The 14876-nt window shown below is 44.3% G+C and overlaps 1 protein-coding gene across 3 annotated transcripts; it reads left to right on the top strand.

The window, feature by feature from the left end:
* The first annotated feature begins 37 nt into the window (after nt 1–37).
* Nucleotides 38–14402, top strand: pms1 (PMS1 homolog 1, mismatch repair system component). 3 transcript variants are annotated; one of them, XM_017307983.1, is made up of 13 exons: nt 38–107; nt 1105–1238; nt 1315–1497; nt 2560–2662; nt 2738–2901; nt 5090–5200; nt 8195–8317; nt 8385–8531; nt 8604–9241; nt 9346–9813; nt 9886–10013; nt 12364–12509; nt 13790–14402. In XM_017307983.1, the coding sequence occupies exons 2-13, from the start codon at nt 1107–1109 to the stop codon at nt 13970–13972; spliced, it is 2526 nt and encodes an 841-aa protein (XP_017163472.1). In that variant the 5' UTR covers nt 38–107; nt 1105–1106; the 3' UTR covers nt 13973–14402. The 3 variants fall into 3 exon arrangements, with proteins under 3 accessions (XP_017163472.1, XP_017163470.1, XP_008402425.1); XM_017307981.1 differs by having other exon boundaries at nt 12361–12509; XM_008404203.2 differs by lacking the exon at nt 38–107 and adding an exon at nt 167–404 and having other exon boundaries at nt 12361–12509.
* The last annotated feature ends 474 nt before the right edge of the window (nt 14403–14876 follow it).

Here is a 14876-nt window from a genome sequence, read left to right as displayed (position 1 = left end):
ATGCYCACCAATCAGCAGACAGCATTGGGGGCGGGAACCAGGTTGTTTCTCTTGTAGCTCGTGCCTGTTGTGGGAGGTTATATATGGTGGAAGCGGCCAGCCGCTCGGTGAGTTTTGCCGTTGTTCGGTTAGTTTTCCAGTTTAGTGGGCTGGTATTTAAGCTAARTTACCGACAGAACGAGCTAGACATGGYGTAGCACGTCTCGTAGAGAACGCGGGTTTTTACGCTGAAAGACAGTAAAGCTTAAATCATTGGTGTTAGATAAGATTCCTGAAGTAATTTCTCCATATTTTCCTATGAATTAACCAGAATTTCGTTTTTGTGCGGTTTTTATTCGTTTTCAGCTCAGCTAACCCAACAGTGGTTAAATAAGTAGTTTTTGGTTACACTCAAATACAATCAGGTAATCRGCTAAATATTAATATTAGACAAACAGCCTGATTAAATACAGAAGYCGTTTCAAATTACTATTTGACCTATTAAAGCAACGGTGTCCAAAGTGTGGCTSGGGGGCCCTTTGTAGTCCATRGGYGGATTTTTCTTTTCAAKAACGATATACATTTTGAGACTCTTTGTTTTTAATTCCAGGGGGAAAATAACACTACATGAGTAACCCAAATCCTGAAAATGGATTCATTAAAAAAAAAATAAACTAATTTTCAATTTAACCCAGAAAAGTTTTCAATCTGAATGTCAGATTATTTATTAAGGCAAAACGTTTCTTAGAATAGACTAGAATTGTCCTTTATGGTGCCACATCAGGAAAATTCAAATGACATGTAGATTCACACAAAAGATGAAAAACTGTTAAAAGTAAATTAAAAAAGATTAAGAATAAATCTGATACAACTGAGGAGAAAGCACTTTTTTTAAATTTACAAATTAGTGTATTTGTGCTTTAAAAAACAAACGACTTGCAGTAAATGAACAATAAAAACTAAAATGTTATTTAAAACTAGAATACCAGCAGGGATGTGAAGACCGAGTTTGTTGGGATCAGTGATGGCTCCTGTGAGGAAGGATCTGCATTAATGCTGCTTTGTGCACCGTGGATGCAGCAGTCTGGATAAGCCATGACTGACTCTGCTTTCCTACCAACACAGCGATGAAGCAGCTTCCTGCAGACACGGTGCGGCTGCTGTCCAGCTCGCAGGTCGTCACGTCTGTGGTGAGCGTGGTGAAGGAGCTGATGGAGAACTCCCTGGACGCTGGCGCCTCCAGCGTCGACGTGAAGCTGGTACGTTTACAGACCATCCGTCTCACTTCCTGTTGGCTTTTCCCCTCAGCTTCAWTTATGTGTCGCTCATTTGAAGGAGAACTTCGGCCTGGACCGGACCGAAGTTCGGGACAACGGCTGTGGGATCAAAGCGGCGGACGCTGCGGTGATGGCCGTCCGACATTTCACCTCCAAGATCAGCAGCCATGAAGACCTGGAGCGTCTGGAAACATACGGCTTCAGGGGCGAGGCGCTGGGCTCCATCTGCGCCGTGGCCGAGGTGACGCTCCTTCCACACTAAAGTTAGAGCTTCAGAAAACTTTCAAAGCTTCAGATGCAAAAAGAGAAATCTGTTGGTTTTGAAGCGGGTCTATTGTGGAAAATTCTCTTTCTGCACAGTTTTGTTCTTCCATTTGAGTCTCTGCTGTCTGAACTCTTTAAAAACCATCCAGACGTTTTCTGACGACAAGTTAATATTTTTTAGTGTCTGCTAAAGGAAATGTACCTCCCAATCATCAAAGGGGAAATATTATGTGTTTTTCATGCACATAAAATCATTTTATAGCATAAAATAAAGTAACCATGTTACCTTCAGTTATAAAAATGCTATATATATATATATTAGTCTCACTTCCTGTTGAGAAGTGAGACATATCTCAAATATGTCCTAAAAGAAATCTGACTTTGTAATTTAAAGCTGTGAAATTGGGCCTTTGTCTCTTTAAATGCTCCATTTCTTCCTGAAGCTCCGTCTCCAGGAAGTCATCCCAACATGGCTCCTCTTTAACCCTTTAATGTTTGTTGTTGCTCTGAGCAGTATCTACTGTAATGACCTCAGCAGCTGTTTGCTAATTGCTGCTGGCTAGTCTGAAGGAGCTGAGTGGGGGAGGAGCTGCGCCTCGAAGGCGGGGCTAGGTCCACCCAGGCGTTTGCAGCTGAATGGTGACATGAAAATGTCTTTCCTCCCGTTTGCTGCAGATTAAACATGACGCTCATCTGTTGGCAGCCATTTGTACATGTAAACAGTGTAGACATTGATGCGTTGGACGTGGCCAGCAGCAGCTAATTTGCATAGCTGAGGTAAAGCCGTAGAACTTCTTATTCTGAACGGAGTTAAAAATAGAACTGAGAAGATGAAATCTGATCATYTAAGAGACATTTAGTGTGAAAAGATCTTTCTTAGAAAATCTCTCTGTTSGACTACAGTTCACCGCTGAACAGCGTAACAGATCACCTGTAAGGTTTACATTTTCTGACWTGTTTGTTTTAGTTTTTCTAAGTTAAATCTGTAATTGGGACATTAAAAGCTGAAGTCACAGTTCAGAGTCTGTTTCCTGTCCAGGTCACGGTGACCACTAAAACAGAGGAGGACGATGTCAGCACGCAGTACACCCTGGACTCCAGCGGGGGCATCGTCTCTCAGAGGCCGTCCCACCTGGGTGGAGGCAGGTTGCCGGCGGTTACCGGGGGGGGAAGCGAGGCGTTCTGATGGCGGTTTGAGCCCTGCTGTGTTCCTGCAGGAACGTCGGTGAGCGTGGCGAAGCTGTTCGGGAAACTGCCGGTGCGACGGCAGTTCTTCTCCTCCGTCAGGAAGCGTAAGGAGGAAGTGAGGAAGGTCCAGGACCTGCTGATGGCCTTCGCCGTCATAAAGCCGGAGCTGCGGCTCACGCTGGCGCACAACAAGGTCAGAACCTGCTGGTCTGACCCGTTAACATTTCATCTGTTTCTAAAAAACGTTTTTATCTGGTCTTCATCCTTTTTTAATCTAGTTTTTCCTAATTCCATGTTTGTTTGATCCCAAAACGCCTCCAGGTTTCCAGCTCTGCTGTAATTCAGTCGTTTATTTAGTGCAGATTCTCCACCACTAGGTGTCCTCGTTGCATTTCCAGCTGCTGAAACGTTTCCTCTGGTTCTGAAATGACATGTTGGACCCTCAGGTCCAAACTGTTCACCCCAAAAATAAAAAATTATAAAATAAAGCCCTACTGGTGGCCCCCACTTATTGTTATTTCAATCTATGTTTTATTTTTTATTCCTATTTTAACCATCCAAATCATGATTAATCTGAAAATGAGATTTCGACCCCCTGCCTGGTGTCTCATGACCTCCCTGGGGTCCCGACCCCCACATTGGGAAGCCCTGCTTTAGACTGCAGGTAAAGCATTAGTGGTGAAGCGATTACAAACAAGTAAAATCTAAAATCATATGTGACAAATATGAAACATGAACAGCTTCAAAATGATTCCCAAATTTTAAAAAAATGATAAAATTCAAACTTTATTGTGAGAAACAGAAACTCAGGTTTAAAAGTCAGAACTGAAGCTACTGATAATAATATTTATAAATAATTTCTATGCTGAACAGGGTTATATGTATCTGTTAAATTTGATTTATTTAAATTTAAAAACTAATTTTTGTTGAAATAAGTTCAGTTATTTGAGTTAAAAGCCTCCATAATCCCAGATTATCTTTTCACAATCCAAACAACTAAAATTCACTTCTGACGTGGAAATTGAACATTGAAAATAATATGTGAATAAATTCTGAACAAAGGCAGAAATKATTTTATRATGTCATCAGGATGGAAAATAAAATTAAAATCTGACTTGAATAAACTTTGATTCTTCATTTTATCTCATAGAAACTAAATCMAAACTATTTCATATTTATGTTTATATTCAGGTTAAACCAATCAGGGCTGAGACTAACGATTATTTATCGTTGATTTTGACAATCGATTAATCTGGTTTAAAAACTTCTTATTCAGCTGATTTTTCATTTAACCATGAAAACTGTTTTTATACAATATTAGAATTGCTTTAAAAGACAAAATAACATTTAAGTGCCTAAAATACAATAATTCATTTAACAGACTCTAGAGCGGCCACTAGTGGACATCTGAGGAACAGATTTACCTCAAGTTCAAAGTGTTTATATTTATTGTTCAGTTTTGACTAAATTTCACTTCTTTCATCAACAWATTTTAGCGTYTGTATGTTCCAGTTRAMGATAATTGATTACTATAGTATTTGAAAAGACCTCAGTAAACGATTGATCACGATTCGGTCCTGGATGTTTTTACACAACAAACTTCTTCCAGAGGCTCTGAGAGGTGAACGAATCGTTTCAGGTGTTTTTCAGAGATTAACCAGTAAAGTTTGATTGTTGTTCTGGTACCGATTAAAGGGATCGCAGCTGATTTTAAATCTAATGGATCAGAGCTGCAGCTGCAGAGGTTACTGTTCCTATGAAACATCTCAACATTTCAGTTGAATCTGATTTTAATTTCAAAGATTAATMACTAGTGAATGAAGCTAAACTCTGGATTACAACCCATTTTGTCCCGTTAAAGGTTCTGAGTCCTCACTGAAATTTTTCCTGCATGTTTTAGCCTAAATATCCAAACAAAAAGAATAAATCTTTAAAACAAGAAGCCAGTTTATCTGATTAAATTGTGTATTTTGAGTTTTTTCTGGGATTTCCTGAACTTTTTAAGCACATCTGTCTCCTAATCTGAGCGGTTTAAGCCCAGATTAAAGCCTCCTTGAGCTCTGGACTCGGCCTCAGGCTGCAGCAGWGTGTCTTGCTGCAGGTCAGTGAGTTTGCATGCAGCAGCCATGCAGCTCTCGTGGAAAGCAGCTTGGGATTGCAGCGGAGCACAGTCTGTCCAGTCATGCTGCTGCCGCTGCTATCGGTTCCTCCAGCTCTGCTTGTGTTACGCTTCACGGCCTTTTCAGGAACTGTTTACTGCAGGATCCGTTTCATGAGCCAAACTGTAAAATATCAGACATGTCCTGCAACCCTTTACCAGGGTATCTGCTAGCCGCTGCTGCTGAGGGGACGGGGACTCATGGAGGCATTTTGTTCTGCAGGTGGTGGTTTGGCAGAAGGCCAGAGCGGCGGACCACAGGAGCGCCCTGGTTGCTACGCTAGGAGCTAGCACCGTCACCAACCTGCTGCCCGTCCATCAAGAACAGCCAGAGGTTGGTTAAACAGAGGCTTAACAATTTTATTTAGTAGTCAGTATYTTACCCAAAGTAGATGGCACCTTAAATAATATCAATATGAAAAGAWCATTAGAGGATTCAGMTGGGTATYGGGTCCAAACCCGTTTTTATCTTCTGTTTGGAGTTGATTCCAACTCAGTCGGGTTCAGGTCTGAGAAGTTTCAGGCCCACAGGGTCTGACCTTTGAACCATCGCAGTGGTCGGTGCAGTCTGTGAACCCACTGAACACCAGCAGGCCATGRCTGCCGCACTCCAGTCGTGGGCTAAAGAGTTAGCTGCACTATTATAAACATTAATTATGCTAACACKAAATGTTGYAACAACTTGGTATTTAAGGGAAGCTAATGATAAAATGCTACATCATGGTATTTAGCTAAGCTCATGCTAAAGCTATATATCAGCATGGTATTTAAGGTAAGCTAACACTAAAGCGCTACACCAACATTGCATTTAGTGGAGGCTAACAWCACCATGTTTAGCAAAWGCTAACTYTRCATCACTTCACAATGATGGTATTTAAGGGGAGCCAAAGCGCCACTAACATTGTATAACCCCATATGTCATTGACACAACGTGTGCTAAAACCTAGCATAGCGCTCTCCACGGGGTCAAATTTGTCAGTTTGTGTTTCAGGAAGTGATTTTTTTTTTAAATTGTCGAGTTTTGCTAACTATGTTTCTGATTTAGCCTCAGTTAGCGAAATAGGACTTAAAACATCAGTAGATTTTAAACTGTTTACTGTAGAAGTACAGCAATGCATTCTGGGTAGAGAATAAAAATCATTTGCTGCTTCATCACAGGTGGAGATGTTTGGGATTGTTATAAAATAATATTCTGGAAGAATATGACGTTTTTCAATAAGAAATACTTGAAATTACTTTAACCAAGAAGGCTGTCTTTTAGTCAGACTAAAGTAAATAAGCTTAGAAATACACAACTTATGTTTTGTATCATTTTCGGTAGACGTGGARCTTTATTCAGCTGACACGTTTACATAGTGCTTTAGAATTAATGAGGTAAAATGAGTTCAGGGGAAGCTGAGAGCGCTGAACGCTGTCAAGCGGCCGTTCGTGTGGCGGTGTGTAAATCAGCTGATCCAGAGGAGAAGCAGCTGATCCGCCGTGTGCTCGGTTGGCGGCGGCTCAGCGCGCTCTGCCCTTTTCTCCGCAGCTCTTCCTGATGAAAGCTGAGTGCTTCCTGACGCTAATCGGGTCGCCGTGGCGATGCCGGCCTCTGCGCGGTCGCAGCCGCTTTCAGCCCCGCTCTCCCTCTGTTGTTGTTTTGCTGCGGTTATGAGAGTAACCTTTGACCTTTGTGCCCGCTGATCAGGAGGAACTAAATGTGACGCTGGCAGCTCTGGCTGCCCCGCTGAGGAGCTCCGGGGGTCCAAAGGTCCGGTTTGTGCGTAATGAGCAGGAACAGCGGCTCGGTTCTGGATGTCRCCACCGGGTTCTGCTGCTCATAATGAGGCCGTGTGGGAAAAATGCAGCAACTAATAGCCCTCCGTAGGAACCAGGCTGACCTTTACATGCAGCTGCTGAGTCATCAGATCCAGCGGTTCTGGCTGGAAGATCGGGTCGGGATCCTGCACAGAAGAAGAAACGATGAATATTCAGACTTCAGAAATATAACGCTTAGTGAAAGTATTCTACWGSGGCTGAAACAGCAGAATCATCCGCAAACACACAATGGAAGAAAAACCTACAAAAACAAACAATCAGACAAAATGCTGCAAATAGAAGCAAAACATGACACATGGCAAAAGTAACTGCAGACTTGCTCTTCAAAACAGAGGCCCTCCAGGCCACTAGGGGGAGTCTGCAGTTATTGATCCCTTTGTGATCAATAAAGTATTTTTGAATTGGATAAATATTACGTACATTAATATGCTGCCGACGCCATTCTATATTAGTGTAAAACACATGAAGCGTAAAAGCACTTTTTCCTTCTGGACATCCCATCTTTCCTGAGGGTCTGCTCCCATATGAGCTGGTGGCTGACGCCCCCCACTGGCCTGGAGGACTTCTGTTTTGTATAGCGAGTTTGTGGCATTTTGTACTTGCTGTTGGTTTTACTGTAACTGCGGCATTTCTCCCCTTTCTCCTATTCCCCTTGGTTACTTGGTCAAGCTGTTTAAGTCTGAGATAACCGACTTTATAACTAGTGATGTTTTTATTTTAGACCTGGGTAAATACAAATTGATGACCTACTTATGCCACTTCCATGAACAAATTAATTTTGCATAAAATACAGGATTTATAATATGACTCGCGCATTTCTGTTCATGGGCTGTCTTTATTTCTGTCTGAACTGCATRACTGTGCCTCTCAGCAGGTACCAGACCGCTAACAGCAGCTAGTAAAGCTAGCGGGACAGCTAACATGCTAGCGCCGGAATGCTAACACAATGGACATCTACATAAGACTGCCGAATAAAAACAAATGTTTATAGGATAAAAACTTAGTGAGAATCGTACCCCTGTGTTTTTTTGGACGTTAACAACCTGAAATTAAACTAAATTAAAATTGATTGTGCRCTTCTTCACGTGAGGACGGCAAAAAAGGGTAATGGATGCACCAAACCGTCTCACGGGTTACACCGCCTCCCTGTGGAGAAACCTGGYACGGCACCGCAATTCAATACTTAAACGCCCTTTTAATTCGGTTAAATTATCAATAAAAAACTGTTACCACACATTTGTGTGTCTCACTTCACTTTATAAATTTGTTACAAGTTGGATTCATGACAATGTTTCTATAAAGACATAATTATAAATATAACCCCCCAAAAAAGTCAAGACCGACACGTCTAATTCTAAGATAATGGGTGGTTTGACCATGAGAAAATTATGGTAGTATTGATTTTCCAAGTTATTATTAATACTATTGGGTTTGTTACACTGTTTTTTATGGAGATTTCTGCTCAGTTTTCTGTACTTTATCTCTGTGATTGTTGTTGTTTTTCCTTCAGATGGTTCTGGACGGTTTTCTTCCCAAACCCGGAGCTGATTTGTCCTTAACGAGCTCCTCTACCTCTGATAAAACCTTCATCTTTATTAATAAGCGTCCTGTCCAGCAGAAGGACATCCTGAAGGTGAAATGGATTCAGATTGTGTGTGTTCTGGTGTTTTTCTGTCATTTATCACGTTTCTTCTCCTCAGCTGTTGCGTCAGCATCACTCGGCTCAGTATCCTGACGATGCGGCTCGGCATCGGTTCCCCGTCCTCCTGCTGAACATCACAGTTTGTCCTTCATCTCTGGATGTAAATGTGACGCCTGATAAAACCCAGGTTCTGCTTCATAACAAGGTACCAGAGGCTCCAGCCCAGCCCATCCGGTTCAGGTTCCTTCGCTCTGACTTCCTGTTTCTCCGTGTTTAGGAGGCGGTTCTGGCTGCCATTGAGGCTCTGCTGGTTTCTCTTTACGGTTTTCGTCCTGAACAGCAGCCGGACCCTGAAACTCTTCCTCCTGCTGCTGGTTGTGTGGAGACGGATGAGAATACGGAGAACAGGAAGGTGAACGATGAAGACGCCGGCCAATCAGCTGCCCTGCAGCACCAGGCCTCCAGCTGCAGCTCCTCTTCCTCCATGGCGGACGACTGGATCGTCAACCAATCCGGGTTCTCCCTCTGCGACGACGAGGCGACCCGGAGTCGACCCCAGAGCGCCGAGCCCGGCCCAGAGGAGCCCCGGCGGCCGCAGGTGTCCGCCGAAGCCTGGAGCCGCGGCACGGCGCTGACCGACCCGGTGTCGGGAGAACCCCTGCAGCCCGTCGCCATCTACCGGCCCGACCCGGAAGTTAAGAGGTCAGGCAACGCCATAACGGAGAAACGGGCCGCTCTGACGCAGTATGACATGATCAGCAGCCGCGCGCTGAGGGTGCCACCGTCCGCCGCCTCGCTGTTCGACAAGGAGACCCGGTCCGAGGTTCTGATGGAGCGACCGGCTGCCAGCCTGCAGGAGGTCAGCGCCGCCGTCCAGAACCGCTGGGAAAACCTGGGAGACGAAGACAGGAAGAGGTGAGAGCAGCTGAGGCCGATCACATTAATCAATCAATCAGCTGATCAGTTGAAATGATCCATTTGCATGATTTGTTCTTCTTCTTCTTCTTCTGTTATTGCAGGTTTGAGGAAAAGGCGAGGAAGAGTCAGGACCTCCATGACCAGAGGACCAGGCTGGCGGCCCCCGGGGCCCCGGCCGATCGGCCCCTGGGGGCCGCTAAGCTCCAGGCTCAGAAGCGTAAAGCTCCTCTGTCCAATCAGCAGCTGCTGGACGAGCTTTTCTCCGCCCAGCCCCAGAAGAAGAAGAAGGCTCCGCCCCCTAAGCCGTGGCGGCCGCTTCCCTGCAGCATGGCGGCGCTGCGTCGGCGACTGCAGCGTCTGTCGGCCCAGAGCGGCGCGGCAGAGCCCCAGGGCCTCCGCCCGGTGGGCCGGCTGGCCTCTCAGAACGCCTGGCTGATTTTGTGCGGCGGGCGGCGTCTGATGCTGCTCAACCCGTTCCGGGCGGAGGAAGCCTTGCTGTTCCAGCGGCTCCAGCAGGACCACATCCTTCCTGCCGTCCGCCTGCAGAACCCGCTGCTGCTCACCGACAGGTAGCTCTGGTTCCCACGGCGACGGGGAAACCACACTCTTGAGGCAGACCGTAAACTCCTGCTTTCTTCCAGGAACCTGGGCGCCGCGGAGTTTGAGACACTGTGCAGTTTGGAGAAAGGCGCGGCGGAGCCGGACGGCAGCGTCTTCTTCTCCGACCCCCGACTCGTCGCCAACGGCTTCAGAATCAAACTCAGTCCAGGTACGCCACCAAAATCCTTCCCCCTGCCAGCTTCCTGTCCGCTGCCATGGCAACAATTTCACTTCACTTCCTGTGCTGGGTAAAAGTCTGAATCTTATTTCTGGATGTTTTTTCTTCCAAGAAACCTTTTCACTTGTGTTTCTGTCCCATAAATAATTAATAAAAGCCAAAATATCTCAACAATTACAGTAATAGTCTCATTTTAACTTTATTCTGTTTCATTTTCCACAGTTCGACAGTTTAAAAAAATGAATTTGAGAGCATAAACAAGTGCGGAGAACAGAAATGGAGGATAGAACGTATCTGTATGTCTGGATTACTCAAAGTTTTTATTCATCCATTTATCATTTTTCATTCAGCCTGATGTGGGATTTCTTCTTCTGCAGAAATCCTTCATAAACCGACAGTATCTGGTTTGGATCAGCTTCTGTTTTATTTTTAATAATAATTTCTATTTATATATTCTGCAGAAGTATCTGTCATCACTACACCTGCCAGGAATCTTTTATTTTTAAAGTATTTCTCCTTGTATTTCCTGTCCGGAGCTCCTGAATGACTGAAGCTGCTCTGCCTCATCAGTTGCGTTGCTTGTTGCTTATTGTTCGTTGCTTGTTGCTTGTTGCTCGTTGTTGTTGTTGTTGCTGGAGCGGTTCACCCCGGCTGACCTTGGCCCTGGGCCCGGCAGCGGGCCTCCCGGTGGGACCGCAGCCCGGTGTGCAGGTGATGAGGGAGAAGTTGGCCTTTAAGGAATTCCTGGAATGCTTCATGCGGCTGCAGGTGCCTTCGGCCCAGTTTTAGTCCGGCTTCATTTACGGGATTAAAACCAGAATTTAGTCGGAACCGCAGCGACGGTTTGATCTGTGGACTTTTATCCTTCACACCCATCAGCCTGTTTGAGTTGAGAACGTTCACCAACTGATCCCCGACTTCCTGGTTCCCTGGAACGAAAAGACGATGCGACATATCAGCCCAAAAACATCTCCAAAGAAATATTAAGTCAATAACCAAAACTAAAACTTTATTCTACTGAAAGTTTATCAATCAGCCGAGTAARATCTGAATTTATCTGAAAAAACTTATTTAGCAGAAGCTAAGTGCACCAAATGTTGTCAAAGTTAGCAAAAGTGCTAAATGGAGACCTAGCTGTGCTGTCAGTACTTTAGCGAACACCACTGATGGGAGCTAGCATGGTGGAATTTAGCATTTTACCATTAGCCTGATGTTGGCGCAGCGCTTTAGCTATTAGCTAAATACCATATCAGTGCAGTGCTTTAGCATTAGCAGAGCTAAACATAATATGTATGGTTGGTGCTTCAGAGTTAGCGTAGCTAGCTGCTTGGTTAGCGTAGCGGGCTGCTACATCAGAGCTTCATTAGTGTCTGAGCTTCATGCTGGAAACATTTAGTTCGTTGCTGCTTCAGCTCTGCAGGTTCCACCACAGCATCTGAGTCAGGATGAGGTCTAGACTTTGACTAGGCCGTTGCAGCACCCTGAGGAATTTAATTTTTAGTGTATTGTATTTTAATGCATTTCTAATATTGTTTACAATATTAGGGTGAATGAAAAATCAGTAGAATTTGTTAATCTAATGATCAGAATCGTGGATTTCTAAAATAATAACTAGTTGCTTTCCTATATATATATATATATATATATATATTTAATATTTCCAGCGTTTCATTCTCCATTATGTCCATCAGTATTTGTCTTCATCTTCTGGAGAATATTTAAATTATTTCCTAACTTGAATATAAAATGTGTTTTCCATTTTCAGGTTAATTCTTAGTTTTAACTTCAGGTTTTCAAAGCTGCATAAATTCTCTAAACAAGTTTAAAAAAATAGAAAACAGAAAATGTTTTGCATAAGTGGAGAAAAATCAGCAAACTGGGAATTATTAMCTTAAAAGAATCTGCTATATGAAGAGTTACTAGTGAGTCAGTTTAGCCTTATTTCTTGTCTACTGATGCGTTTAGATGGTAAATTGGACAGAAACTCGTCACTGATTGTCTTTTGCTGCGTTTCTCTGGCAGCCAACCAGCTGAGGCATTTCGTTGGCGCCTCTGAATCTGCAGGTTATTAAATCAGAATCAAAATTGTGGATGATTTACAGTATTTCCTCATAAACTGCGGCCCATCATTCTTCCCGGCTACTCGACAGCTTCCTTCCAGTCTGCTGGGGCTTCTATTAGTCATTTAACACTCCATTTGGCCCGGGGTCTGTTGCCCTTGGGYCGCGGSTCGGCCGTAAAGCTCCGTGTTTATTTATTATTCCTTCCTGGAGATAGTAGCAGCGTCTGGAGTGTATTAATCCTTGTTTTGTGCTTTTTTTGGCCGGCCGGCTGTCAGCAGAGCGCCATCTGGAAGCGACGGCCGTGGCGGACTGCGTGCCTTTCCTGGGCCTGGAGGACCTGAAGGAGGTTCTGACCGCCGTCCTCCAGAGGAAGGCCGCCACGGTGCCGCAGAGCCGGCCGCTTAAAGTCACCAACTACCTGAAGGTAAACCCGCCAGAATGAGCTAAATCATTTCCAACAGCCGTCAGAGAGATGAACCGCAGCAGGAAGCAGCTGGTCTGCACTTCCTGTTGCCTGCTTTCCCTGTGTGGCTACAGAGACGTCATCCTCCATCTTAATTACTGTTGTTTTGTTTTATTTTGGATGTTTACAATGTTTTCTGATTCCAGTGTTAAATGTTCTTTAGAAATTAAGTTTGTTTTATATTTGGCTGGACGTACTCGGATTTTTATACTGTTACTGTTATATTGTATATGTATGAAATCAGAGGAATGCAGGAATATTCGTCATTTCTTGGGGTGAGTGGCAGAACTTTGACCACCGGCTGGCAGACAGACACGCTGCGCCCCGCGCTGACTACCTGCATCTGGAACATCTAAAAAATAATTATTATTTATGTCGGGCTGAAAGAAAACAACGTCTAACATCTTTGATTTCTTTCTCTCGTTTGTTTGAAGGAATCCTGGCCAGCTGAGAAAAACCTCCAGCATGTAGTTAGTCGTTGTTTAATCTCATTAGAGGTCAGAGGTCACAGACGACTTTACGACAAAAAGCTAACAGAAACTCACAGCTTTGATGGAAAATAGAGCAAAAGCTTTAAGCTTCTAAAGATAAATGTTCCTCCTGAGTTCACACGGTTCTCAAGTGACGTCACACTTCCAGGTACTTTGTAACTGGCAGCCATCTTGGTAGGCAGTTGTTATGGAGTTGCTATGACAACAGTAAAAAAAAACACAAGGTTAGAACTAGTGTTCACCTCCTAACTTATACACAATATAAATACATTATAACTGCTGGGGTAATAAGACAAACATCAGGGATATTTACTGTATTTACTGCAGAACTAGCAAAATGAACTTGGCTAATGTAGCTTTTATCGGCAGACATGTAGCCTGTGTGTTCCTACACGTTCTCRCTCTGCCGTCACCAGAACCTCGACAGTCTGGTGAAGAGTTTTACAAAGCCGTGCAATCGTTGATGTTCAGGCTCACTGAGAAGCGAACAGGAGATCAGAGGCAGCTGGTCCTCAAAGTCCGACACGTTTCCATTCTCCGCCTCGACAGCAGCCACATGTTCGCTGTTTGCCTACCAAGATGGCGCCGATCACTTCTGGTTCAGACTTGTAGGATGTATGGATGTCGTTCATAAGCGTTTTGAACCGTAGGACTGGAGCTGTTTTTATTTATTGGCTTTTCTTCCTTATGAAGCTCTGAGCGTCAGCAGTGCTGATCTAGATGGATTAGATCTGGATGTTTTGTGTTCAGGCCGAGGCGGTCCGGCTCGCCCGCCAGCTGCCTTCAGATTTATGTGGTGAAGAGGTGGAGGAGCTGCTGGAGCGGCGGCTGGGCGGGACGGACCGGACCTGCATCCACGGGCGGCTCTTCCTCCACCACCTGGCCGACGTCCCGTCCTCACAGCAGGAGGCCCGGCTGGACACACACACCTGACCAACACACACACACACACCTGTCCAACATGCACCTGATCAACACACACCTGACCAACACACACCTGATCAACACACACACCTCTGGTTCGCTGACCGACGCCTAACRAAGCTGAACTCTGGAGACGAAGTGGCTCACCGGTCAGCGGAGGCCAAACGGACCATCTGGTCCGGTCCGGTCCAGTCTGGACTCAGAGCCTCTCTGGTTTCAACCAGAGGGATTAATGACAAACATTTTCAACTGAAAAAAACATTTTGTTGTTAAATTATGGCGTGAACAGAGATACGAGCTCAACAATAATTATTTGGTTTAATCTGGACACGTTTTGGTAGTTAAGTCAAGTTTACAGAATATTTCAACAATAAAGCAGTTCAGAGTTTTTTACATGATAAAATATAACACAATAAACGGTTATTATAAATCAAATCGACTCTAAACAGCTGGGTTTTGTTGTAGATTTAAAGGACCTCTGTGTTTCGGCTGTTTTGCAGTTTTCTGGAAGTTTGTTCCAGATGTTTGGTGCGTAGAAGCTGAAGCTGCTTCTCCTCGTTTGCTTCTGGTTTTTTTTGGTTTGTTTTTCATTCAGTGAAGTTTCTGACAGTGGAAATAAAATCCACACATTAAACTTGAGTAGCGACACTTTATGATGAATTTAACTTGGTAAAAATATTCATAAAATAAATGTTTTCCTAAAGTAACTACTTGCTACATAAGCCAGTAGTTTCCGGAGCAGAAAGTTTGGACTCCCTGCTGTGAGTCTCTCCAGTCTGAATGTGTTTACTTTACGTTTGGTTTTCATTGGACGGAGGGTGCACTTACTTCCTGGTGAGGATAGTTTGACTCGTCTTTACGTTTGGAGCTGTAATCTGTAAACCAACCTGCAGGATGAGGATTGACAGGCGGG

Source organism: Poecilia reticulata, linkage group LG2 (assembly GCF_000633615.1).
Source record: "Poecilia reticulata strain Guanapo linkage group LG2, Guppy_female_1.0+MT, whole genome shotgun sequence".
NCBI lineage: Eukaryota > Metazoa > Chordata > Actinopteri > Cyprinodontiformes > Poeciliidae > Poecilia > Poecilia reticulata.
Note: the sequence above shows the minus strand (reverse complement) of the source record. Positions and strands in the feature narration are given on the sequence as shown.

What these genes read in the sequence shown, in the direction of transcription:
- pms1 (XM_017307981.1), top strand. Translation starts at nt 1,107, where the DNA reads ATGAAGCAGCTTCCTGCAGACACGGTGCGGCTGCTGTCCAGCTCGCAG. An exon ending in GCCGTCCCACCTGGGTGGAG is followed by an intron (nt 2,663 to 2,737) that starts GCAGGTTGCCGG and finishes GTGTTCCTGCAG; the next exon opens with GAACGTCGGTGAGCGTGGCG. An exon ending in AAGTCACCAACTACCTGAAG is followed by an intron (nt 12,510 to 13,789) that starts GTAAACCCGCCA and finishes TTTTGTGTTCAG; the next exon opens with GCCGAGGCGGTCCGGCTCGC.